Source organism: Zeugodacus cucurbitae, chromosome 5 (genome assembly GCF_028554725.1).
Source record: "Zeugodacus cucurbitae isolate PBARC_wt_2022May chromosome 5, idZeuCucr1.2, whole genome shotgun sequence".
In the NCBI taxonomy this organism is placed as follows: Eukaryota; Metazoa; Arthropoda; class Insecta; order Diptera; family Tephritidae; genus Zeugodacus; species Zeugodacus cucurbitae.
The window spans coordinates 36,287,558-36,314,440 of NC_071670.1; the positions used below are offsets into that span (position 1 = coordinate 36,287,558).

Sequence of the window (26,883 nt, forward strand, 5' to 3'; positions counted from 1 at the left end):
ATAGCTTTTCTTCCAAAGGTTAACTTCAAATGCTACACATTAACATATGTGTATTCTTACAGCGGATGTCGTTAGATCGAATAATCTGTTGTTTCCCCAAAAAATCTTCATTCGAAATACACAAATTGCATTAGTTAAACCGCTGCGCTTCATCGAAAACCTGTTTCAGGCATTTATTTTCGTCTCATTTCCCTCGGATTTAGTGTCTTCTTGTCGTTTCTTCTCAAGAAAGTTGTTTAGTTGGTTATTCAATTTTGTTTATTTCATCAAATATGCATACTTAGTTAACAACTTGAGAAAAAAAAGCTGTTTTCCAGCGCTAAATGCGGTGTCTGTGTGTGTCATTAAAACATTCTCAGCGCATTTTTCTCCACTTGAAACCACCAGTTAAAGAAGCGTCTAGCGGCAACAGTGGCAATTTGTTGTTTGTGTGGTTCGGTTGTTCCGTTTTGTGGTGTTCGATTTTTGCGTTAGCGGTGATAGTGTCTATCGATCGCGAGTGATTTGTTGCAGTGACCTCCTTTGAAGTGTCGGCATTGTTGAAAGCTTCTTTTTTATTGTTCTTCTGATTGCACATAAATTGTAAGTTCCATGTAGTACTCAGTACCATGCCCTGGTAATTTTATTATGTATTGTAGAAATAATGAAGTGCAATATGGTTCCCAGTTTATAATGCGACTAGTTCGTGTGCATTTGTTCGCAGTTGCTCCAAAGTATGATTTGTGAAATGGGGAAAAGCTGTGATCTCGCGAAGTGGATCTGGTTTTAATTATACTTTTATCTTGATACTACTATTAGTTGTTGGTCTCAAATGAGACTTAGTTACTCTTGGTTCCCACTCTGGTTTTATTGTGTAAAGTGTTCTAAAGCTTTTTGAGTTTTGAAACTTATTTATGCTAACTTTTCTCAGGTGGATCTTCCGCTAATTATCTCTACTTTGCCCAAGCAGGCATCAATGTTTCGAATCAAGTGCAGACCTTTCACAATCTTCGGAACTTTACTGCTATTTCCACGTTTTCTGTATGTTTGTGTTGACTTTGATCAAACTTTCTTGTATTAGATAATAATGCTTTAGCTCATATCAAGTGTCTATGATCTGTTATCTAAAATTGTTCGGAAATTTAAGAATTCAGGCCCTTATGAAAAGGGCACCTGAAATACTTTAACCTAAATGTGTCTTCGAGGTAGTTGTCTCGGATAGGGGGATCTTCTGGTATATATAGAAGAAATACAAAGTGGCGAATCTAACTGAAATAACTTAAATGTAATTCAATTGAAGTTGTCAGTTTTCGAACTAGTTTGTAACTAGTTAAAATCAAACTAGTTGATTACCAGTTACAATTGGACTATTTTGTAGTAAGTTGCCTTTTTCAAAGTTTTCATTACATGTATCTCCTCAGCTCCATAGTCGATGCTTGTGTCTTGCCAATGCCGCTAAAAGGTTTGCACTTCTGCTAATGCAATTCTCATTCTCATGGCTACTGCATTTGCTACAAATAGCCAATTGCTATTCACGTTGCCGCAATATCCATCATTTAGATGTATGAGTTTTTGTATGTGTGTAATTTCGCAAAATTCAATTTATTACTGCATTGTCAAGAATATACTTCACTCTACTGTAAGCATAAAAGCACAAGAATATACTTCACTCTACTGTAAGCATAAAAGCACATGGGAGGCACAGTACAGCAGCAACGAAATGACGCAAGTGATGCACCGCTTTACAAACATACATATTTACAGCAAATTTATATATATTTGCGTATGCGCATCGATTGCAAATCAAATTGACTTAAATGAAATGACAAAAAAATGCAATAAAATACAACTGGAAACCAGTCGCTGCAAAATAAGAAGCAATAATAATGCAAATTTGTTTATATAAGTAGCGACGCACACACATACACACATACAAATGTTCATATATTTGTATATGTATGTATGTATGCGAATAGCTTGGCGCGTTGTTGGCAAGTGTCGCATCCGCCGTTGGCGTCTGAACAAATGAAGTGCATTGCAAAAACGTTATTATTGGAATTACATGGAGGCGAGAGTGATAGGAAAATCATGGTTTTTTTGCGCAAGGCTTTAAGTTGTTTTTGCTTCGAAGAACAAATTATTTTAGAGGAAAACCCCAAAGAATCGGGAGGACTTATAATTATATGGTCTCCACTTATGTATCTTCGTGGATGATTTAGGAATTTGTCTTGTTGTTTTAGGGCCTAAAATACTCCTAGGAATTGCTGTAGAGGTAATTCTTCTATGGATTTGCATTCTCGATCCGTTTCATTTACTAACCTCAACATTCCTGGGTATGCATTTATAGGAAAAATAATTTTTATTGTTTGATGTTGTTGTTGTTCTTAATGTACAGTTCCTCGTTGAATAAAAATCAGTGTCCGTTCCGGCTCCGTAGACCCGTTTGGTACAACTTTTAATGGCACTCACAGTATATTATATATTTGAAAAAATGAACGCACATTAGTATTGAATAATAGTGAAGTGCGTATAATATGTGTATATTAAACATATATGAAACAACCTCTAGTAGGCGTCCTTTGGACTTTAGCAGTGTGAGCTATGATATGCATCGCTTCAATATATACGCTCTATTATATATAATATCAGTTCATACATATTTGTTAATCTGTGCAATAGTTCATTGTCTGTATAATTGCGATGCCAGTGAAGCCTTTCAGATTGTCATCGCTGCGGTCAGCTGAGTAGAATTAGTTCAATATTTTCCAGATATATTTGTGTATACACTAGTATATGTTACATACAATATATATGTAAGCGACAGTTGTTTTGGAAACTACGCACTTTCTAACTAATTACATTCAATTATAGTTTTATTCACACACATTTTATGCGCCAACTTAATTTAGTTAAGCTCAAGCGCAGCCCTGTGTTTAATTATAGAATTTTTGCAAATCAAATTGCTCCTATAATGCGAGTGCTCGGGGAGTGTAATTTTGGAATTACAATAAGGTCGAGTGCTTTAAAAAAATAGCAAAAAGCTATATTTGAACCCAGAAATGATCGCTAATTAATAAAAAAAGTAAAATAGCTGAAATTTTGAAACTGAAAATGTTCGTATTATTTCTTAAGGGCTCTGAAGTTAAATGTCTAATTGGAGCTTAAATTGTCATTGAACCAACAGAACCATTTATATAATTCTAAAATCAATAAAGATTTCTTCTACTGAAACTGAATACAAATATTTTGGATTTTGCCTCATATTCAATTAATTAATGCACAATATTTGTATTTTTAACGTTTTCCCATCATATTCTGTTTTGGTCTGGTTCAAAATTATGGTAGACGAAACTTATTAATACTTTTTGGGGTCTAAGTTGTTGTAAAATTTTCAAAAATAATAACTATTACGTATGTTTTTGAAAAATTCTTCTTCTTACTCCTAAAAATCTTCTCAATAATTTTCTCATATTTTTTTTTGTTTTTTACCGCATGCTTCTAAAGGGTGATTTTTTTGAGGTTAGGATTTTCATGCATTAGTATTTGACAGATCACGTGGGATTTCAGACATGGTGTCAAAGAGAAAGATGCTCAGTATGCTTTGACATTTCATCATGAATAGACTTACTAACGAGCAACGCTTGCAAATCATTGAATTTTATTACCAAAATCAGTGTTCGGTTCGAAATGTGAAATCCGCTTTTTTATCGACAAATTTTGTTCAGCGATGAGGCTCATTTCTGGTTGAATGGCTACGTAAATAAGCAAAATTGCCGCATTTGGGGTGAAGAGCAACCAGAAGCCGTTCAAGAACTGCCCATGCATCCCGAAAAATGCACTGTTTGGTGTGGTTTGTACGCTGGTGGAATCATTGGACCGTATTTTTTCAAAGATGCTGTTGGACGCAACGTTACGGTGAATGGCGATCGCTATCGTTCGATGCTAACAAACTTTTTGTTGCCAAAAATGGAAGAACTGAACTTGGTTGACATGTGGTTTCAACAAGATGGCGCTACATGCCACACAGCTCGCGATTCTATGGCCATTTTGAGGGAAAACTTCGGAGAACAATTCATCTCAAGAAATGGACCCGTAAGTTGGCCACCAAGATCATGCGATTTAACGCCTTTAGACTATTTTTTGTGGGGCTACGTCAAGTCTAAAGTCTACAGAAATAAGCCAGCAACTATTCCAGCTTTGGAAGACAACATTTCCGAAGAAATTCGGGCTATTCCGGCCGAAATGCTCGAAAAAGTTGCCCAAAATTGGACTTTCCGAATGGACCACCTAAGACGCAGCCGCGGTCAACATTTAAATGAAATTATCTTCAAAAAGTAAATGTCATGAACCAATCTAACGTTTCAAATAAAGAACCGATGAGATTTTGCAAATTTTATGCGTTTTTTTTTTTTAAAGTTATCAAGCTCTTAAAAAATCACCCTTTATCAATTTTATAAATAAATAAAAAGTTGCAAATTTCTTCGACTCTGAAAAAATTTTGAAAATATTTGGCTCATTTGAAGAATCTGCGTTCCTCAGATAAATATAAACAAATAATTAATTCTTATTTATTTTGCAAATCTTATTGTTTATTGCATAGTTTTTGGAAATATTTGAGTTTCTTATTTTTACTATTGAGTAAGAATATGCTGTTATTTTTTCTTTGTATTTCTATATTTTCAACAAAATGTATTACTCAACTTGTAAACATTTTCCATATAAAAAGAGAGCGGAAGCAATATGAGATTTTGTTTTTGTAACTGCATTCAAGTCACCACTTCTAGCGAATTTCGCAAGTTTCTTTAATGATATATAGAGTTTATATAACTAATATTTATTATATCTTTATATATATTCTTCTTTTATTACAAATTCCCCAACACTTAGCTTCATATGTTGATGCCCTTGATACCGTAGAGTGTTTAAAACCGCACCAACTATTTGCATAACCTAGAAAAATGCCAATCAACTGGCCTATCACGCTGTCAATCTGTTCAATGTGACCTTTCATGCGCCACAGATTCGCACCATCACAACACACCACAATCATTTTGCAATATTATTGTATTGAATACTTAATTGCCGTTTGATTGTTTTGGAACAAAAAAAGAAGAGGCTTTTATAAATTGTGCACCCACACCTATAAAATTAATGTTTGTTTTTTCACGATTCACTACAGTTCAATACGAAATCAGAGCACGATAAGGGTTTTGCAAAAAAAGCACAGAAAATAATTGCTATGACTAAGCTAAAGTCAGAGATTGACTGCTTCATCCGTTTGTTGTAATTCGCTTTACTATGACAATGTATAGCGATAACGATGTACTATAGTGAGCGTTGATTTTGTAATGATTTTTCAGTGAAATAATATACACGATCTAATTTACATATATATTTTAATAATAATGTGCCCAGCAGTGCAAAGGGCTATTTGTAAAATAGCTTTAAACTGTTAGTTACAAACCCCAATAGCCAACCTTTAATAAATCGCTCTATATTTGGTACGAGTCTGACCTATTTCTGACTAGTTCATTATTATTCTTTTATGATTCTGGTTCTAAATTAATATTTTTTGATCAGTTCCATTTTTCGTATAAGGAACAGAATATCCTCCTCTTCTCTTTACTTTTTTATCAATCAGTATTCGAAGTACATCTATGGACGAAAGCTAACACAGTTCCTTTTCGTTTCTAATTTGATTCTTCCTTACTAGATACTAGTCTTAGTCCAATCCATTCTTCATTGCATATTTGTTATTTATGCTGACTTTTTCCGAGATCACTCATCCAAGCTGTCAAACTAATGACGCACATGAGTTTGTTTACCAACTTTCCGCTCTACTGATTTCTGAAATCCATATTGGTTACCATTACCCAGCAAACATAATCGTTTGATATCGTTTGAGAAGAATTAGTCGACAAAAAATATTGAACCTTAATCCTTAAATAGCGTTACAAAATGTCTAAAGTATTTATCGGACCCTTTCTTGGCGTCGATGAGGTATTTGTACGGAATAGATATATAGAAAATTGTATTTCTCTATTTTCATTCAATCTTATGAGTTTGAAATGACATTTAGTTGACAGAAACAGGGTTGTCATTCAAAATAACTTTCATTAGTAAACTTTTCTCGTAGTTAATGGATCGGTCTTTTACAGAGTTATTAAAGTTCATTTATTCGAGCTCTGAAGACGACCTATATGAGTGATCGACATCTTCCCTGCGGTTTATTTTAAAAGTATTGATATTTGTCAAACTGTATATATTATATTTATGTTATCTAAATTTTTAAACTTTCAAATGAAAAGCTATATATTTTCGTTGCTCTACAGATTTGTAAATTCAATTTCGTATGTAATATTGGTTTTTATATATTTATGTGCTGTAATTAGTGTTATCTTCCTGTAAATATGTATCTCTTCAATTATATTATGTATGTATTTCATGCTTTTTACAACCATAAAAACAACTAATTTGTGCAACTTGCTAGTATTATTTATTTTATAAAATTGTACATATATACTTGTATATACAAAATATTACTGAAATTTAGAAAAATGTATGTATGTTTGTTTATTACCTCATATAATTTTGCCTTCATTAAACCAGCAGACCGTGTAAAAATAAATAGGTCAATTAAGCTTAATGCAATCTGTTGTGGAAAAGAGGGATGTTGGTAAAGGAAAATTTATTGAAATTATAATTTATTGTTTTTGTTTAGATTTATAGATTAAATGCTCGTGTTCTATCTCTTGAAATTTGATAGACTGCTGTGGTATACTGCCATGTATACTGAACGTACATATTTAAATATATTAAATAATTTCCTTAGGCCTTAGGTTTTATATAAAGCACCGAATATTCTACAGAAAGAAATGGAAAAACTGAATTTTCGAAATGAAACGCTCTATATAGAATCCCTGTAAACACTACGTTTCTTAAATATAATTAGATATTTTTTTAAAAGAGCTGCCATCGAGGTATCCAAAAAAAAATAATAATATAATTTAATTCTGGAGCTTCATACTTTATTAATCGAGTATTCGAGCATTTTACTACTAATTGACCTTTAATTTATAGGAAAAAACATATAATGAAGTCTTGAATTGTATTCCAACAAATGCTACAGGGTTAGGAATACCTTTCAGACAACCGCTTAATTTAGTCAATTATCAAATTAGCTGTTTACAATTATAATCGGTATTATTATTATTTATAAAAATAAAATTAATAAGATTTTTAAAATGATTTTAATGTAATATTAATTGAGTCAATTATCAAATTAGCTATTTACAATTATAATTGGTATTAAATTTTTAGAAAAAAATATAAAATAAAATTTTTGAAAATTATTGTTATGTAAACTTAATTGAGTCAATTAGTAAATTGTCTAACAGAATTTTAATTGAGATCAAATCAATATCAAAATCTAAAATAAAAACAAAAATCTATAAAATTATTACAAAGTAATCAGTTGCTACATGGTATGTAAAGCATTTCAGGTAATTAATTTGCTAATTTAATTGTCATTCAATTTGTAGAGTAAAAAATAATATAAAGCTTTTAGTTTTAATAAAAACTAATTGCAATGGTATTATAGACATTTCAGCTGTTTCCTCTTTTAGAAAATTTGTTAATTGATTAAATTAAGAGTCTATCAAGTTCTGTCTGGATAAAAATATAGTTCCGCGCTCTAATTAAAGACGAGATTAGTAAATTAGTAGGTTTGCTTCACACAATTAATTTTAGAATAATTTTGGATTAGATAAATGTTTCTTTTCGTTTCGTACTTCTCCTCACATTCTGCATGGTTCGCTGGTTTCTTGCAATTTTCTTTATTTCGAAATTCTTTTTTTTTTCTCTCATGTTTCATTAATCATTTACAACGTTATCTCTATATATATTGGACTTTTTTTCTTTTTTTACTTATTTCTTTCTAAACAGGACGAGAAAACTCTGGACATTATTGGACAATATAAACCTGAGATATTCTGCTAAATACAAATAGGACTAAACAAACAAAAAAGCGCGCTCAGTTGTTTATTTTGAGTTTCAACACACACACATATATTGCAAAAGTGCACACATTAACGAACAAAAATAATATCATTAACACAAAAAAACGTTAAAATAATAAGGAAGCACTAATTAAAAACAAAATAAAAAGAAAAAAACTCAAAACTTCCCGCAACACGAACAAAAAAAAAAACAATTTTAACAAAACAAATGTACAACAAATACAAAGAAAACGAACAAAAACAAGAAATAAGTATTGCTGAAGGAAGCTACTAAAACGAAGCTCAAGCAATTAAGCGGCGAAATTCTTTGCACTCAAATGAAAGTATCTCACACACACCCACACACACACGCAGCAGCTTAAATACATCACGCAATTGAACAAACCAGATTTTTAGTTTAGAAAAAACAACAACAAAAACAAATATTATATATAAATGCAGCGTTAATTAAGTAGCAATTAAGCGTACGTTTAATTGAATATTTTGTTTTTGTAATTTGTGTTTTTTATTCTGCAAATATTCAAATCGTTTAAGACTCTTTGTTGTTTTTGTGTCTGTACAACGCGTTGTTACTTGCTTTCTTTTTGAAGCTCGACGCATACGCGTTATTAAATTTAATTAATATTAAACTAAATTTAGCAATTAAGTGTGTAACATTTCGTGCTCGAGTTGGTACTATAATTTTCTATAGAACATACTCACATAACATATAAGCAAACAAATCATAATAAATTACAACACAACACACACAGTAGCAATAACAACAACAACAACAAAGTAAATTTAATAACACCAACACAACACACACGCACCTGTTAGGCTCGTGAGCGCATGCGCAATAAATCCACAAGGAATTGAGTGTGTTATCAAAGTCCGCACACACGCTCACACACATACATATACAAAAGAAACGTTTAAAGCAAGACGCACGCACAATTGCGTTCTACAGGTAAGCCCTCACTCAACGGCTGCAGTTGAAATGCAACGCATAACTGTATATTTTACTAAATCTAAACTGCCTTTATGAACTGTGTGTGTCTTTCGTTTTAAGTCATGCATACTCTCACATACATATGTCATAAGTATAACTAACTATACCCACTAACCATGCATTAACCTCAAAAGTTGCGCTATAATCTAACGTAGTTTATAAGTATTGTTGTTATTGTTGTCTAACAGTTGGCATTTACATATTTATTAGTCCTACAAGCCATCTTATATATATACATATGTATTTAAAATGCTTTCGCCTCCTCTACTGCTGCTGCTGCCTCTCCCGCTGCTACTGCTTTTATTGCTGTCCACGCATTTACCGTTAATTGTTGTTGTTGCTTTCAAAACACATTCCCTGACATGCAATATATACATACATAAACACACATATTGTAGTAAATATTTACATAACTTACTTTCATGCTGATTAGACTATCTCTATCTGAAATCTATGTTCTTTTGCCCTAGAAAATATGCAAATACTCTATTGCTCTATTGCTTCACATGCTTTACATGCAAACATATCTGCGCTTTTTGATAAGAGAAACCAGTACAGCGTAATAAAGTGCTAGAATGATTGAAATAGTAAGAGTCATTAGAGGTGTCAAGTTGAATATGATGCGCGGGCAAGAAGAGCTGTGTGCACTGAAGAAGGAAAATTAACTCCTCTAAGCTTAACAGACTATCTTTGCCATAAAATTATTCGTGGGACAAATAAAAGTTTTGCTCTACAGTCGATAAAAGTAGATTTTTAATATATTTGTGGTTTTAGCGCCTTAAAATATGCTTTGAATTATGAATCTTAATAGGAAAGTGGTTTCAGCAGCTCCTAAAGTTAGACTAATAATTATGAAAGTTGTAAATCTTAGTTGTGTAATCCTAAAAGTAGACTTTTCTTTACAAAAAGCTTATAAATAATGGTCAAAATGGACTTTTGCTCATAGAAAGTTCAGATTATTGCTCAAAAATATACCTTTTCTCCTAGAAAGTTCAAAATTTTGTCCCTACAAATAATTTTGTCCCCTAAAAGTAGACTTTTCTTTACAAAAAGTCCAAAAATGCTTCTAAATAATGGTTAAAATGGACTTTTGCTCATAGAAAGTTCAAAATTTTGTACTAACAACCCGTATATACCGTATATAGTGCTTAAAAGTATACTTCTTATTACAAATATTGTTCCATGGCTCTTAAAAACTAACTTCGTGTTTGACTTAGAATTTCGACACTTTCAAAAACTGTGTGTCTCTAGCGCTTACATGTAGGATTCTGTTATTACACCAACTTTATACCGAAATCCATATGAATAAGGTCAATTCGAAGAACCTTGACATATATTTTAGAAGATATTCTGAAAAGACAATGGGGGTTCTCGTTTAGTATTAAGCGGAAGACTGCTTTCTGGTCTAACTTTAATATGAACATTTGAAACAGTTACATTTTATTGAAAAATAACGAATAAGGGGGTTACAAAATAGAAGTAAGGCACATGCAAACTTTAAATACTCCTTGCAAATTATGTCGTCCACTTAAATCTCTCTGGTACATAATATCTAAATCCACACAGTTTCGAAAAATCCATTCAGTTATTTGGTAACCTGTAGATTCCATAAGTATTTCTTGACATTCTTAAAGAAAATTAATAAATTTTTAATATATTTACACAAATAATATTCAAAAATACAGTTAACATAAATACCCGAGAAACTATAGAGTTGCACTTTCAACTTATCCATAGAATTACAAGCGACTGCGTTGCATACTTTTCGGCGCGCAAACCCAAACTTAACTATTAACTTAAAATACTAACCAACTAATGAACACTTTAATATACAAAAATTACTTGAACCTCTGCTTACTAAATCACGTCTCTTTATTCTTACAGATGGCCCACGTTGTCGGCGTACCCAAGCGAGATCCGTGCCAAAAATGTCAATTGCCTGTGTTTCTCGCCGAACGCCTATTGGTCGGCAAGAAAGTCTATCATCGCACGTGTCTGAAATGTGCGCGTTGCGGCTCACAACTGACACCAGGCAGCTTCTATGAGACCGAGGTGGATGGCGAGTACTGCTGTGAGACTTGCCCTGACGAGGAGGTGCAATTGAATGCGCCCGCTGCTGGTGAAGAACTAGCCGTTGGCGATGTGCAATTGCGTCAACCAAGTGCAGAGCAAACACCAACGAGCAGCAGCAGTCTCAATGCAGCGCTACCGAAGAATGTGCGTAGCTCCATAGCCGATCGGTTGGCGTTCTTCGAACAGTCGAAGAAAGATGCGGTCGCCAGTGATAGCAGTGAAGCAGCTACAAGCAGTAAATTTTTGCTGCAGAAAAGCGTTTCGGACGAAGAAAAGAGTAAGAGTCTGCAACGCATGGAAGCGCCCACAACATCGGCATACAAAATGAACAGCGCGCTTAGTAGCTTTCTCAATGACACCATCGACGGTGAGGGCGATGACGGCGAGAGTCTAACCAATACTGTGGACAGTAAATCAGGCACCGAAACGCAAATGGAGACCTCAGACACTGAGAATGAAACCGATGCCGAGACAAGTTTGGATGACGTAGCGCCAGCATTGCCCAAGACCGAACCACCAAAGGTCACGCCGGAGGGTAGTGATGTTGAGAGAGAGAAAGCGCAGTCACCCACTCCAGATAATAGAAGATTTACAGCTACTGCACAACTACAACTTGGAGCAGCCAACAAGGAAAACATGGAAAACGTAGAGCCGACTAAAAAGACAACACCGACAAGTAACAGCAGCACTGGCACCCCAGTCGCGAAGAAGCGGACACAGGTGCAGTTGAATTTGACAGCAGCAAAAACAGCGGAAGACACAGCGGCAGCAGCTCCAACGCCACCGCAAGCACGCGCCGAGCTACAAGCCGACAATGCCAACAACAATGGCCAACACAAGGACGCTTCGAAAGATGTGTCTACAAAAACACCAGAACAAAAAGCGCAAAGCAGCCTAACAGCAACAAATAATTTAGTTTTAAGTGAACCTAATTCTAATGAAGATGTTACCAAAGACCAAAATGCAGCTACAAACGTAATTGCGGCAGCAACAACCACGACGTCGAATGCAGAGAAACTCGAGACACTGCGTGCCAACCTCCGCGAATTGGATACGGAGAGCGGCACCGAGAATATGGACATGTCCGTGGAGAAGTCTGTTGAAATGCGCATAAAGTCACTGGAGTCGCCGGAGGATGTGGCAACGACCGAACGACTCAGTGTGGTGCGTGCGCGTCTGCAACAATTCGAAGTAATTGCAAACAAACGTAATAATAACGCTGAGGAGGAGAAGCAAGCCGATAATGATACACGTAATGATAATAATACAACACTAAACACTGAAGATAAGCTAAGTGAACCTGAAACCGATAATACTAACATTGATAAAGATAAGAAACTAATGAATGTGGATGCTGAGGAGGAGAACAACACGGTTGCGCCGGCTACGCCGCCACCAGCCACGCCCACAAGCAATGCAGCAAGTGCAACTGAAAGTTTGACTAAAGTAAATCTCGAAGACGAAGCGAAATTACGAGCAATAGAAACGGAGAAGGCTGATAAAATTGAAACTAAAGCAAATGAAATCAAGGAATCACTCGTAAATGAAGTGCCTTTGGAAATGGAAACAGCAAAAGACAATAATATAGTATTAGATGTAAGCGAGCGCGAAGCCAAGCCGGAACCGAAAACACAAGTGGCAGCACCGAGAATAGAAATAAGTGCAGCGGAGACTAACGAAGACGCAACAATGGTGGATACACAACCAAAACAGGAGACTCCAAACACTGATGGCGCCACCAAAATACCAGCAGATGCATCCAGCAAGGCCCCCGAAGCCACTACAGCCGAAAATCTGGCAACTACACCTAGCAAAGTTAGCACCGTAGCATATCCTGAAGACTTAAATCCCTTCAAATCCGAGGACGAAGATGACGAATGCGTGGCGAACAAGGAAACCCTACAAAAACAACAAGTGGCGCTAAGAACACCACAACCGCGTGCTGTCAGCAACAGCAGCGCAGTCGCCAAATCAGCAGAGAAGACGCAAAATCTGAATCCTTTCGATAGTTCCGATGATGAGATTGAGTTGGAGAAGCCATCATCACGCACCTCAACGGCCGCTTCTACGCCTACAGGCGGCAAAGTGCCGCCACCGCGTCCACCACCACCGCGCATATCGCGCAATCCATTCGGCGAAGAGACTGACGAAGAGGCCGCGTCGCAATTTTCACGTCACTCCAGTTTGTCATCATCGCTGACGAAGAAGACGCCCGTGCCCACGCCGCGCACCAATCTGTGAGTATCTGCGATTTATTTGTTTTTGTTGCAAATTTATAAGAAAATTTTCCATTTTCCATAGTTGTTATTGGGCTGTCGACATTTTTAAAGATTTAGCAGCCGAGCGGCGCGCTCTACGCTTTTCCCCTCTTCTAAAGTATTTGCATATGCATGAAGATGCACACACTTACATTGCCGTCTTGCTACTGCCGCTGCTTTATTGCACGTTTCCGCAAGGCAATTGTTTATAAAGGCCTTATGGGTAGACATTGTCGCCCACTACCTACACTTGCCACAATTTGTTGCACTGTCAAGCTGATAATTAAATGCTAAATTGTGTGTGTGTGTGTGAGCATATGCAAATTACTATTATTTTTTGCTGTCAACCGACTACTTGTTTGCGACAATATTGTTCTTTTTCGCTAGATTTTCTACTATTTCCACTTTGTTGGCAGCAGATATCAAGCATCTCAGTGATGAGTAGCAAGTAGCTTAGCAATTATACAACAAGCGTATAGTGGGTGGCACATCGTCCCAGTTTGCCATATCGCAATGTGGGCTGAACCTTAATTTACATACAAATATAGTTAAAGCACTCTTCATTGCTGCAGCTTTTAGGGTTTTAGTCCGTAAATGGGCAAACCAGTAATATGGAGATCACGCTAGAACTCGTTTCATTAATTATAGAATTTCTTTAAATTGTTTAGCATTGATATTCTGCATTAATTATTACAAATGAGTATAAATTAGAAACATTGTTGAAACTTAATTAAAATTGAGGTTAAGTTGAAAAATTTCGAACTTCTCAGACTTACAAGATGTTTTCTAACACTAGTATACTCAACTGAAATATCGAAAACAAAAATAATTTCCAATATTCTATTTTATCTGTACAAAATATTCGATTTCGAGATTATATTATTAGATTTATACTTTAAGCCTTTCATTTTAGGCGAACCATGCGAACTTGCTGAATTAGAAATTAGTCGCCTCATAAAATTTCTGATAGGCTCAAATCGCTTCGGCGATACGTAAGGGACTCCTTTAGTTAGTTAGTTTTTAGTCTTCTGGCATAACAACCGACTGGAACCTTTAGCTATGGGATCCATCGCGAAACCTGTCGCGGAGGTCAATCTTTTTAACCTAACCTAACTTTTCATGCGAACTAACTGCAATTGAAAGCGATCGTCTAAGCAGAACGAATGTTTCCATTTATCTACAGAAGATTCATTTGTTATCAAAAAAGAAAATGTTTTTAGTTGTCTTCTTATCTTATCTTAGAACCTAACCTATCTTGCAAACAGCATAATAACTTCGACAAAAGAACATATCTGCAATGATCGTGTTGTTATTGTTTTTGTTCTCCAATAATTTAGAAAATTCTGCAATGACAGTACTAAGATTTTGGACAAATTTGGCACGTTTACCGTTACGTTAGAACGAACTGTCTGGAAATTAATGTTCGCTTTCCTACTAAAATCTTTAATTTTTCCCTTTTAAATTACATAATTTATAAAAAAAGCAAATAGCTGTAGAAGAGCTGTTTTTTTAATTATTACTTTAAAATTAAAATTTGAAAATTCATTTACGAGATCTTCACTTTTAATTTTTTCTTCGAAGAGAAACAAGTCCTCTAGTATTCATTAGACTTGCAGATGCTAGTTAGACCTATCTATATATTGATTTGATTTTTTTATAATTTTTCCAAAATTCAAGAACTATTCGAAATTAAGGTAGGATCTCAACTGGCGGTCTGTGACATTATCAATATTTAAATAATTTTTTTTTCTTCACCCCAAAATTTTCAAATTTTTATTTCATCAAAAACTCCAGTCTTATTACGAAATAACCTTTCAAAAACTCGGCTCACAGAAAAATTATAATTTTCAAACTATTAATGACGAACTATTTAATTCGAAATGGTTCCTTTTGCTGTAAATTTACAATGTTTTCATTGCATTAAAAACTAAAATTTTCAAAACAAAAACTCCACTCAAAAATTGAGTTTGATATTTCAACTCACAACTTCACTCAACCTCCGCACCACTATCGCACTCAACTCAATGTAAACAAATTCGTAATTGACATAACAGCAAGAAGTCTGACTGCTGGCTGCAGCTCCCATGCACAGACACGGCTACGTCAGTCATTCTAGTCAGCACATACGAGTCGGTACAAGTGTTTTGAGCCAACGCAATAAGAAAAGTATATAAATAATTGTGTGCGCGAGTATAATAAGCTACCTGCAGAAAGCAGAAGTCAAGTGATTCATAAACAAGCGTGCGTTTCGACAAATAAAAATCTTACAAATTTACAGTGTTAACAATAAAAACAAAAAGTGTATTTCAGTTCAAGTTTAGTGGCCGTGCAGTGACGAAAGCAATAAGAAATTGTTAGCAACAAATTTGTGTGTGCTATTGCCTAAGACCTACAACAACCACAACAACTTGTTGCTTAAAGTGTCAGCGGAGAGTTGATTAATGTCGGTTTTATGGAGCGCACGGCGATTTACGCTTTCTTTCTTCTTGCCGCCTTGACAGCCAAGTGTGCATCAGCTGGTCGCTTATTTTCTCTGCAACTGTTGCTGTGGGGTCGCTGATGAACTGTCACTTGTGTCTACCTTCTGCGGTAGTTCGAAAGTGTATTGCAACGCCGTTCTGGCAGAATTAAATAGAGCACGTCAGCCTATTATTTTGATGTATAGCTTAACATATGGCGCTAATTAGAAGGGCTTGAGTCTATAATTTGTATATTTATTACATTTTGAAGATTACAGGGTGGTTCAATTGCCGATTTATGAAATTTAACCAAGCATTAAATTCTTTCTATACAATGCTGGTTTCTTTGAAATAACAAACATTTTTTTTAGTTCATCTAGATCTAGATTTCAAAATCTAGGCGATAAATTTTGATTCTTTCTAATTTATTGTCTCTTTAATATTCACTTTAAAGTTCTGAAACGTCATTAGATTGTTCACAAAACATCGTTCCATCCAGCATTATTGTAAAGAGTTCTAACAATCTTCAAATGCAGTTTCATGGATATTAATTGACAACCTAGAGGCGGTTTGGTAGAACCATTAGAGAATTTAGCGTATGTAGGATCGTTTGTGTCAAGGTCTATCGAATATATATGGATCGTTCCGAGTCTACATCTTCAATTTCCGACTCTCTTAGTTTCTTACTACCAATTTCTACTTGTTGAATATTTGGTCAATACTTTTTGTGAGGTTATGAAATGGGATTTTATGGAAAGTCAGTTGTTTTTGTTGTAATAGCATAAAACAAAAGTAGTAAAAGTTTTCAAAAATCTGAGAACAAAAGACAATACTTGTGAAAGCCTCTGAGGATAGGAATTCCAATAATTTTAGTGATCGTGAGTTTTTAAGTTAAAGTGAATCCTATTTGGTTGTTGTTGTAATGTTTCTAAGTATATTTGGAGTCTGTTCTGTTTACGTGGTACCGATTGTCGTGGGAACACGATACCCTCTAGTTGTTAAACCACAATCCGAATGTCATCTTATACTCATTAAGAGATAAGCCTATCCAATCTGGGTTATAATTTTTAGTGTTCTGTAAACACTTTCATTCACAGATAAGCCTTTTCATATTATAATTTATTTGCCTTACTCATCTTCTTAGACTAGTGACACTCTCCTTCTGTTACCTGTCTTTGAGTATTGACTTCCTATCTTTCATGTGAGTTACTTTAAGCCAGTTTATTTCCAAAAAAACGAAAGAATAATATCAAATTCATACGGTTTTATTGTGTATGCAAGTGGCAAGTCTAAAATTAGAGTATTTTATAATCTCATGTGCTGTTCTCTCTTTTATTTTTGTTGTTGTTATGTGAGTGAAGGTGCCTTGTTACTTTTATGAGGCTTACAACATATTATATTTTTTGTTGTTGGCATTAAATGGTCATACATTTTTATTGCCATTATCCACTTATGGTTGCCGCCGACGGACAATAGGAGGCATCTCTGACACTCATGTATGTGTTAACATTATTCGGCCTTTTGTTTGCATTTGGAGCTGCTGCTTTTATCGTTGGCAGTGGCACAATTACCTTAAATACCTGTACGCATGCACAGTTTGATGGTCAGGTAGAATGTGTTGCAAATTAAAGGGTGTTTCGAGAGTGATTGCACATAAACGTGTATTAAAGAATAATTATATTAATATTTTGAGTTCGATTAGCTATCTCGCTACACAAAAATTTGATCTTAAATTTTTTTTCTATATTTTTTCTTTATATAACTTGAATTCAATTCATCAAATTTTGAAATTCTTGCAATCTACTCGAAAAATTTCATCATAAAAAACATTGAGCATTATCGACTTTACAAGATTAGAAATCTTATGCCTTTCAAAATTGTCGCATAAACTGAAATCAAACACCCTTTATTTGTATTTTACTAGTGTTGTCACTTCAGTTACCAAGCACCCAGTCTATTCCCCTTACTTGAAAAAACTAAAAATTTTTGTCAAGTCATCTCAAAGTGGCAACACTGAACTTATATGTTTTTTATATTAATACTTCTAAGTGCAAAAAACCTCACGTTTTTATGTCCATTTTCCGTTTTTGCGTGACTTTGCAAATGTTTAACGGCGTAAACAATGCTGTTCTAGAACCGTTTTTGTAATGTGGGTCTGAATAAGTACTCCGTAAATGCTTATAAGCATGAGGGTGGCAATTATTTTTTGTGCAGGAAAATTTATATTTTCGAATAAATGATGAGTTTCGCTGACTAATGCTGCCTTAGACCGCCCAGTTTTAAATTTTTATATCGAGTTGGTTGAGCTGTAGGGCGTTATAACATCCAATAGTTAAGGTTTTAGGGAAAAAAAAAAATTAATAAACATTGGACACAGACATCGCTGTCTCTGGCTATGGAACTAGCCTTAAAGAATAGCTCAGTTCGATATAATTAAGGTTTCATAATTTTTTGCGGAGAACGGTCTTTCATTTCATTTCATTTTAGTATTCTGTCCCTAATTTGTATTTAATATATAATAAATAAAATTGATGAAAAGTCGTTCTCTTCTTATTCAGCATAGTATAAATTCTTTGACTTCCATTTTTACGGGCCTGTTCTATATATTAAGTCTGTTTGAACACTAAAATGATGCAATCTTTGAGCTGGGACTCCAAACATTTTGGCTTTCAGCACAAGAAAATAATAGCTGAATAGCGTGCTGAATATCAAAGCATCTGAAAACATTGTTTTAGGGTTGCAGTTTTAGTGTTTTAGCAGCGTAAACTGAAAAATTAAAAATTAACTGTTGCGTTGGACCACCCTAATGTTCATACAGTAAACCTCCCAACTGAAAATTTCGACTTTGCAACCAGCCACAAAAACAAGTACTTACAACGAAATTGAGGCAAACCACTTGACCAATTTTCCGACTGCCCCATTTACTTCAAAAAAGTACATATGTGGATTTTCATGATTTTCAACTGAAATAACATTTTTCCTTTTTTTTGATTTTAACCGAGTTAACGCGTCTAAAATCATCGCTGTCAAACTGATGCATGAGTTGGCAAATGCCACAATGCTGTCGGCTTGTTTGACGCATGCGCGCCAGCGGCTCAAAGCTCGTGTGTGTGATTTGTTGCTGCGATTTTTGTTCATTGTTATCAGAGTGGCGCTGTCTGTTTGACGTCTATACATATGTGGAAGCATCAAGTTGTCTGTTTATTTCTGTTTGAGCGTGCGCATGACGCATTAAGCTGCCAACAACAGCGCAACAAAAAAAGACTGTTTAGGCGTTTGTAGTTAATTTTTCTTAGTTTTTATCACTCCTTATTTGAAAAAAAAAAAAAAATTATAAACCTACCAGACTTTTTCATTCTAATGCGGCGTTTGCGCAAGCTTTGTTGTCTACAAGCATACATTTGTATTTATTATTATGGCCAATCTCATATGTACTCGTTTGTGTGTATGTATGTACAAAATGTATGTCATGCTAGCTTGTCTCCCATTTCAGTTGTTAAAGGCGGCTGGCAATGTGCGGTTCTTAACTCAAGTTTCTAAGCATTGGCTTGGCTTCCGTGACGCGTTCTTTTATTTAAATCGCATTTGTCGCTTAATTTTTGATAAATTTATTTTTGAACAATTTTTTAATTATGTCTTTTAAGTATATTTTTTTTTTAATTTTTAAACATTTTAGATATTTTTTTTTATTTTTTTGGTAACAATATTTTATTTCCTCACTTTTTACTGAATGTTTATGATTATTTCTTGATTTTTTTATTATATTGAAAGCAAAGTTATTAATCTGCCGTCGCGTATTTGCGCCTTGTAATTGTAAACATTCAATGCGGGCGTTGCACATTATATAACAACAAGCCATTGCGCAAACTCAATTTAAAGTAAACTCCTACACGCCTGTGTATTTGTAATTAGTCGGTGTGTTTGATTACTTTTTTGCTTGTTGTTGTTGTGGGCGTGCAACATGCCTTCTAATAACATATGATTCTGTGATTGCTTTTGTTGTTGTGTTTGTGGTATTTTCAATTTATTACATTTATTGTATTCTGACAGTAATGATTATTTGACAGTAATGATTATTACTATAATTTCGGGCTTTAAAAAATAAATAAAAAAAATTATTGGAAGTGGTAATACTTTAGTTATTTATTTGCGATAAGTGGCAACATTGTGTATTTCAAACTATTTTCGTATTGGAAAACGTTGGAGGATTTTATGAAATTAGTAGTTACAAACTCTAAACCATTATTGAGACTTCACTAAGCTTCAGATACTCAATAGTCTGATATGCCTTAATACGATCTCTAATATAGACCCTAAAAATGATTTTTCGGCTCTCGTCTCACAATATACATATATTCCTGATGTTTCGAACTAGGTCAAAGCTTTTTAGAGACATATTTGTTTGTCGTTCACGATTCTGAACTATAAACCCGTCATGGACCCATATAAAAGAATCTTCGTTAAAGTTTTCCGTTATTGATATTTTCTTTCAACTTGTTAAAATTCTCAATAAATCCATCCTTTGTTCCAAGATATGTCTCTTTCTAAGTCAGTCATATACTTGCTTCGTAACCACATTAATTATATTCTCAATATTTACAATTTACTATTCATTTTTGTTCTTTCATTTGTTATTGAATTCTCACAATGAGCTCCGACGAGACTATCGGTACTTTTTAAATGGTCGGGATTTAAGATCAAATAGCTTACTTAATTGTTTTATGATGAAAATAACCCGATAGTCTCTTTCTTAAAAGCATATTGAAAATATATAGCTAGATTAGGTTAGTGTGAGAAAAGTCGCCCCAGACTAGAAATTCGTAGTCGAATATAATCGTAATAAGTATCTGGATGTTGTTGTGACGTCATGAAGACGTTTAATGAAAGGTTTAGTCTCAGGCGCCTGAGCTTGCCGAACGTCAGAAAAACCAAGAATATTTTCCAAAAAAGTTTTTCTTTCAAATAATAGTCGCTTCACGTGAGTTCTTTAAATGCTTTCTCACCTAAAAAACTCTCTCATAATATCCAAAATTCATTCGTGGTAGTCTAACAAAATTTAATTTCTCCACTAGAACTAAAACCTATTATCTGCGCTCATTAAATTAGTATAATTTCAATGCGCCTGCGCAAATGCTGCCCCATATTGTGTGTCCAAAATGATTGTATGTGTGTCATAAACTAACTGTAGAAATGTGCCGCTATTATTCATGTTTCGCCATTTATGTAACACAAGAGACCCCATTGTAAGCAGCGGACGTGTTGCGCACCTTTGACTGCATTTATTGCTTCCTGGCTTGCCGGCTTATTGTTGTGAATGCCGACGTTTTTCAGTCGCCACTCATAATTGATATGCAAATGAATGAGTTGAGTGAGTGAGTTGTACAGGAAATTATGAGTTTATGAGTGCTTAAGTGAGTTGATTGCTTCAAATAGGTGGAGTTGTTAAGTGGATAAAAAATTCTATAGCAATACAGGGTGCTTCACATACTGCTGTACTTTAAAAATATGTTAGTTTTGGCATTGGAAACTATTGCGTATGGAAGTTTTTATAAAAATTATGGATTGTATGCGATTAATTCAAAAAAATTTCCGGACCCGAGGTTGTTATTATGGGACATTAATGAGTTGTACCCAGTAAGATCTTCAAAAACTGTTTAAAAAGACAGCGCTTCTTCAAAGCCCGCTCTCAGTAGAAATCTTATATACAGAATATCTATAAGGATTTGCATATTTTTGAATCCCAAGAAAGCAACCACTTTATGTACCACCCTGTATGTCAACCATAAATGTACATACGTATTTCTATCTAAGTGCGAATGAGCGTCCAGCGGGTCATGTAAGCGTGTTATTGTTTGCTATTTTGCCTACATTTTGGTCAACGAACTGAAGTTACAAAGCAAAGACACTTGTAGGCACTCCATTTGGGCTTTGTGGTTTTTGTGCACTTTTGTGGGCTATAAAGCTGTTTACATTTCAACAGTTATAACTTTTGTTGTTGGAATGCATGTTGTTGTTCGCTTTTTATGTGGCTTATTTGGCTTCAATGTGGTGACTACTTTTCGCAATTTGTTTTCATTTCAAGAATTTCGCAAAATAGTGCTCACCCTATACACACCGTGGCTTGCCTAACAGTAAGCCGTGTTTTCGTTTAGTTTTCCGCCGTAATTTTCGCCATTGTTTGAGAACAATTGGTATTCACTTGACGTCTGATAAAGTTGGCATTGAAGTTTTTGGCGACGGACCAATCGAATGAAAGTCGGACTTAGCGCTCATTGGCGTTATACCGTAATTAGTAGGGTCCAGCGCTTGGCTGGCGCAAGAGCAGCGCTTGAACTTGTAAAAATTGGAAGCAACAATTAATTAAATTAAATTAAATTTTTTTAAATTAAAAATAAAAGCAAATTAAATAACTTGAGTAGCCCCTGAAGCGGTTACTCAAGCGAATATATTTAAAATGTCGACAGCAATTTATATTACAGCACTTTAAGCACCTATAAATAACTTTAAAATAAAAAAAAATATTTGCAAAAATGCTTAAATACAAATATATACCACCGCACAAACTTAGATCACAATCACAAAATCCCACACCGGAACCCACGCCACGTCTCAGCAACAAATCCGCACAATCCATCTCACCGTACATTCTGCAAAATTCCAGCGATTACTATGGCAGCGCCAATTCGCTCGGCAGCACACCGCAGAGCCTGCAACGCAACACAGACCTGCGCGGCTCGAATAACTCCCTCACTTCATCAGCTGGTGGCACAATACGTTCGCGCAAATCACGCAAAGCGCCCGCGCCGCCCACACCGCTCGCCAAGGAGTTATTCCCCACAGCCACACCACCGCCGCCATCGGCGACGTCGACCATCCCAAGCGATCGCCAGACCGACAGCTCCAAAGCATCCACACCGAGTTCGAGCACTGTCGGCACACCGAAAATGAGTCGTAAGAAGCGTCCCGCGCCGGCGCCACCAAAGCCCGCGCGCCTTGATCCCAGTTTGCTGCCCACAGAATCGCCCGCAGCACAGCATACAAACGGTACGGCGCCAAAAAACTCGCTTAATTACCCTCTGCAAAGTGAAACATCCGACTCGAAGCTATCCGACGAAGAGAAAGCATTGTTGGAGGGTAACAAACAGTTGTCCATGGACAGCATGAAGTTGATGACGACAGCCAACGATGATGAGCTGAGCAGCCAGGCCAGTCGGCGCAGCTCACGTCGTATCATACCGTTAGATGCCAGTCTATTGCTGGACGATGATGAACACTTGGACGCGGACGCTAACGCCGATGGCGACGGCAAGTGTGATGATGCGAAACAGAAGCAACAGCTATTGCGTTATAGCGAGCAAGAGGAGACGAATGTCGTGTATCGGCGTGTCATTGTGCCGCCCTGCCTAGAGACGCCGACACGCGAGTCCAACTCGCTGCTCGATGGCGGGCTGCACGATCGCCAATTGGAGAAGTTGAAGGACAATAAAGAGGCGCAGAATCGCAATCGGCAATCACAAATTTCCGCTTCTTCAGGCGCAGAAGACTGCGACATCACCACGACGCCATATAACAAATCAGCGCACGGCAAGTGGAAGCGTCGTAAGGGACCAGCGCCAGCATTGCCCATACCGCCGCGCAAGGTGTTGCAAATGTTGCCGCTGCAAGAGATTCGCCACGAATTGGACATAATCGAAGTGCAGCAACAGGGTCTGGAGAAGCAAGGTGTTATTTTGGAGAAAATGATACGCGATCGTTGCGAGGGACAAAATGGTGAACTCTTGGGCGCCAACAGCACAGCGGAAGATGCGCCAGACGGCAAGAAAACAAGCACAAGTGGCGGGGAGGGTGTGCAGAACTCGAAGGAGGTCGAGGATCTCATACTGCAATTGTTCGAGTTGGTTAACGAGAAGAACGAACTGTTTCGTCGGCAAGCCGAACTCATGTACCTGTAAGTATTAAGAGAAATTGCCTTAGAATAAAGTATATTAATTAACCGGTTCATAAAATTTAATCAATAGTTCAATAGTTCACTTGTTCAAAATGTCATGCAAATGCTCAAGCAATCAGAAAAGTTAAATATGCAGACCAATCGGAATGCTGGTAAAATTTCGTTAAAAGTATTCGGTACATTAGAGTTAACGGTACTTTTACGAAGAAGTGCTTAAGTCTGATTAAAAGTAATGTTTCAAGAAGGCTATTTGTGCCATATTTCTGCATGTACCGTAGTTTAATAATTTCGGTACAATTGCATTCTCGGTACAACAAAATTAAAATTTCTACTATTCGGTACCACAAATAATTGAATAAACATAAATTTGATTCCTTAACATGTGGATGATATGTTCGGCCCTCTGTACCGAATTTCATATATTTATCGAATTTTCGGTACAAATATAGATGAAATAATTACATAAAAAAAATTCGGTACAAATTCGGTACGACTTTCAGCACTTAAGCACTTTTTCCATTGTAACAGAATAGTACATACAAATTAATTAACATCGTAGAATACCAAATGCAAACTTTGAAGAAAGCTTAAACTAACTCTCTTTCCCATCTTTCTCTTCACACAGCCGCCGCCAACATCGTTTGGAGCAGGAGCAAGCCGATTTGGAATATGAAATACGCGTGCTGATGGCGCAACCGGAACGCAATAAGACGGATTCGGATAAAGCGCGTGAAGAAACGCTCATAGCACGCTTAGTAGAGGTGGTGCAGTTGCGTAATGAGGTCGTGGAATGTCTGGAAATGGATCGACTGCGCGAAGCCGAAGAAGATTTGGTAAGTGTTATAACAAAATGGACTCAAAGATAATGTAATAAGAGAATTGCAAAGAATTTGCTTTAATTCAGAAAGCAAGCAAATGTTATAAAAACGAGTTTCCCGAAATTGTTAAATTTAATGAATTTTTTTAAATTATGTGTATTAATTAATTTTCTTTAATGTTTTTAATCAAAGTTGAGTATGCTCAAATAATTAAAAATTTTGTTATTCTTAATTTTTCAAAAAAAAAAAAAAATGGCAACTCCATTTATTAATACAATTTTTAAAACATAATAATAATATATATACTGTTTAACAAAAATTTCTTTGCACAAACTTATAAAAATTTGATTTTTTTATGCTCTTATTTTAAAACATGTGGCAACACTTTTAATTATATTTTCTCGTTGTTTTTTTTATATTCTCTTTAACTCCAAATCTTGAAAACAATTATTTTTGTAAAAAATTTTAATTATAAATTTTTAATATTTTCCATCATTTATGTACCACCCTAATGTTCTAAGAATTGTTTTATAATAATTTACTATTTTTTAATCTCATTTTCAGAGTATTAAACAACGTTTAGAATTGCATACCGCGCAGCGTGAAGAAGACACCGATTCGCGGAAGATCACATCCAAACTTTCCAAAAAGGAAAAGAAGAAACAGAAGGAGTCGAAAAAGCTGAGCAAAAGCAAGAAAATCGATGCGGACAAGGTTGTTGCATGAAATTTGATATTGCTTTAGAATATTGAAATAATAACAAATTATTTTTATGCTTCACAGGATGCTGATGAATCCGAACTAAATATGGATAAACAGAAATTGAAGAAGAAGAAGAAGAAATTTCTCTTTTAAACAGAAACTGCGATGATTTCCGGCCGTTGAATTGAGCATAATTGACTTACAGCCGCTTTGTGATAATACAATGACAAAATTATTTTCGAAAACAACTGATTTTCTTGCGCTAAAAAGCTGATTTCAAACAAATTTCCCAAGCTGCAGCGTGTCTAAAAAGAATGCGACGAACACTTTGCTAGTGAAATGTCTACACGCTCGTGCAGCCAATACAAAGAATTCCATGCTCGTAATTTTTATTTAAATTTTTCATTTTCATTTTTTCAAACATTCATTGGCTTTAATTAAATTATAAATGAAATGATGAATTGATTTCCAAGTTCTATTTTTGTATTCATTCCTAAACTGAAATCTCAGCATTTTCACTTTAAAACACCTGCCTTCATAATATTATTATTGTTTTTTTTTAATACAAAGAAATGACACACACACACATACATATATACACACACAGTGTTACTTGCGTAATGTTAATTAAATATAAGCTTACCTATACATATACATATATATTATTAAACAAATATTTTGCATGTATTATACTGTTAAATTAAACTAAACATAAAAAACAAATACAAACACACACATAATTGCATTTTATTTCTCCTTTGATTATTTGTTAGTTTTGTTGTTGTTTTTGTTTAAAGGTCACATTGCTGAAATATAAAGTGAATAACATTTTAAGGCGATGATTTGGCGGCTGTATGTCTGTATGTACTATATGTTGACATACACACACACATACACTTAAGTACATTTATGAAAAGAAGTGTCAATTACAGTTAGCGTCAATACGCATGCGTGCGCATTCATTTACAGATTCACCATGCAGAAGTTACATTACAGAAGGCACATACCAAACATGCATACGTTATGTAAAGTCTACACACACTCAAATGTGCACACGCCAATCAATTTATAAAGAATATATATTTTATGTAGCCAAAATAAATAAACTTGGTTTTATTGTACGCATATACATAGTAAGCGATGAACTTCTTGGTATAAACTATTTGTTTACCAGTAGTTGAATGGAATTTTTGGTGGAAAATAGTAAGCATTTTGTGATTATATTTACCAAAATGAAATAGTGTTAATACACCTCGGAATATTAAGTAAATTTATATTCTCATTTAGTAAGGATTATGTGGTGAATATAGGTGTGGTGAGTTAATGCGTATTTAATTAAATTGGAATAAGTTCAAATGTTTAAAGTTTGTAGCCTTTTCGCACAGCAGTTAATCGATAAAATAGCCGGCCTTTGCTCGATTACTGCATTGATTTAGATCGATTTGCCATACAAAAGAAAAATCGTATTTAAAATTTTGGTTGTATGTTGTATTTAAAAATTATGTATTAACCATATGACGGTCTTTTTTTAGGGATTTTTAGAATTTTTCCACGGCCAGTAAATAGATACTGCTTTATGTTTATTAGCATTTATTAACATATATTTCGACAGTACAAATATGTATATATTTTGAGCA

General features: G+C 35.1%; 1 protein-coding gene across 5 annotated transcripts in view; it reads left to right on the top strand.

Moving 5' to 3' along the window:
- The window catches only part of LOC105215471 (MICAL-like protein 1), an 87,201-nt gene extending 61,210 nt beyond the window's left edge, over window positions 1-25,991 (top strand). For 2 of the 5 annotated variants that reach the window (XM_054231111.1, XM_054231115.1), the window contains 5 exons: window positions 10,873-13,298; window positions 22,347-23,726; window positions 24,352-24,559; window positions 25,109-25,258; window positions 25,328-25,991. In XM_054231111.1, the coding sequence (XP_054087086.1) occupies window positions 10,873-13,298; window positions 22,347-23,726; window positions 24,352-24,559; window positions 25,109-25,258; window positions 25,328-25,399 (4,236 nt within the window). In that variant the 3' untranslated portion in view covers window positions 25,400-25,991. Of the gene's footprint in view, window positions 1-7,923; window positions 8,947-10,872; window positions 13,299-22,346; window positions 23,727-23,796; window positions 23,879-24,351; window positions 24,560-25,108; window positions 25,259-25,327 lie in introns of those variants that run through there. The other 3 variants (XM_054231114.1, XM_054231112.1, XM_054231113.1) reach the window with 3 other exon arrangements.
- Window positions 25,992-26,883: the final 892 nt, after the last annotated feature.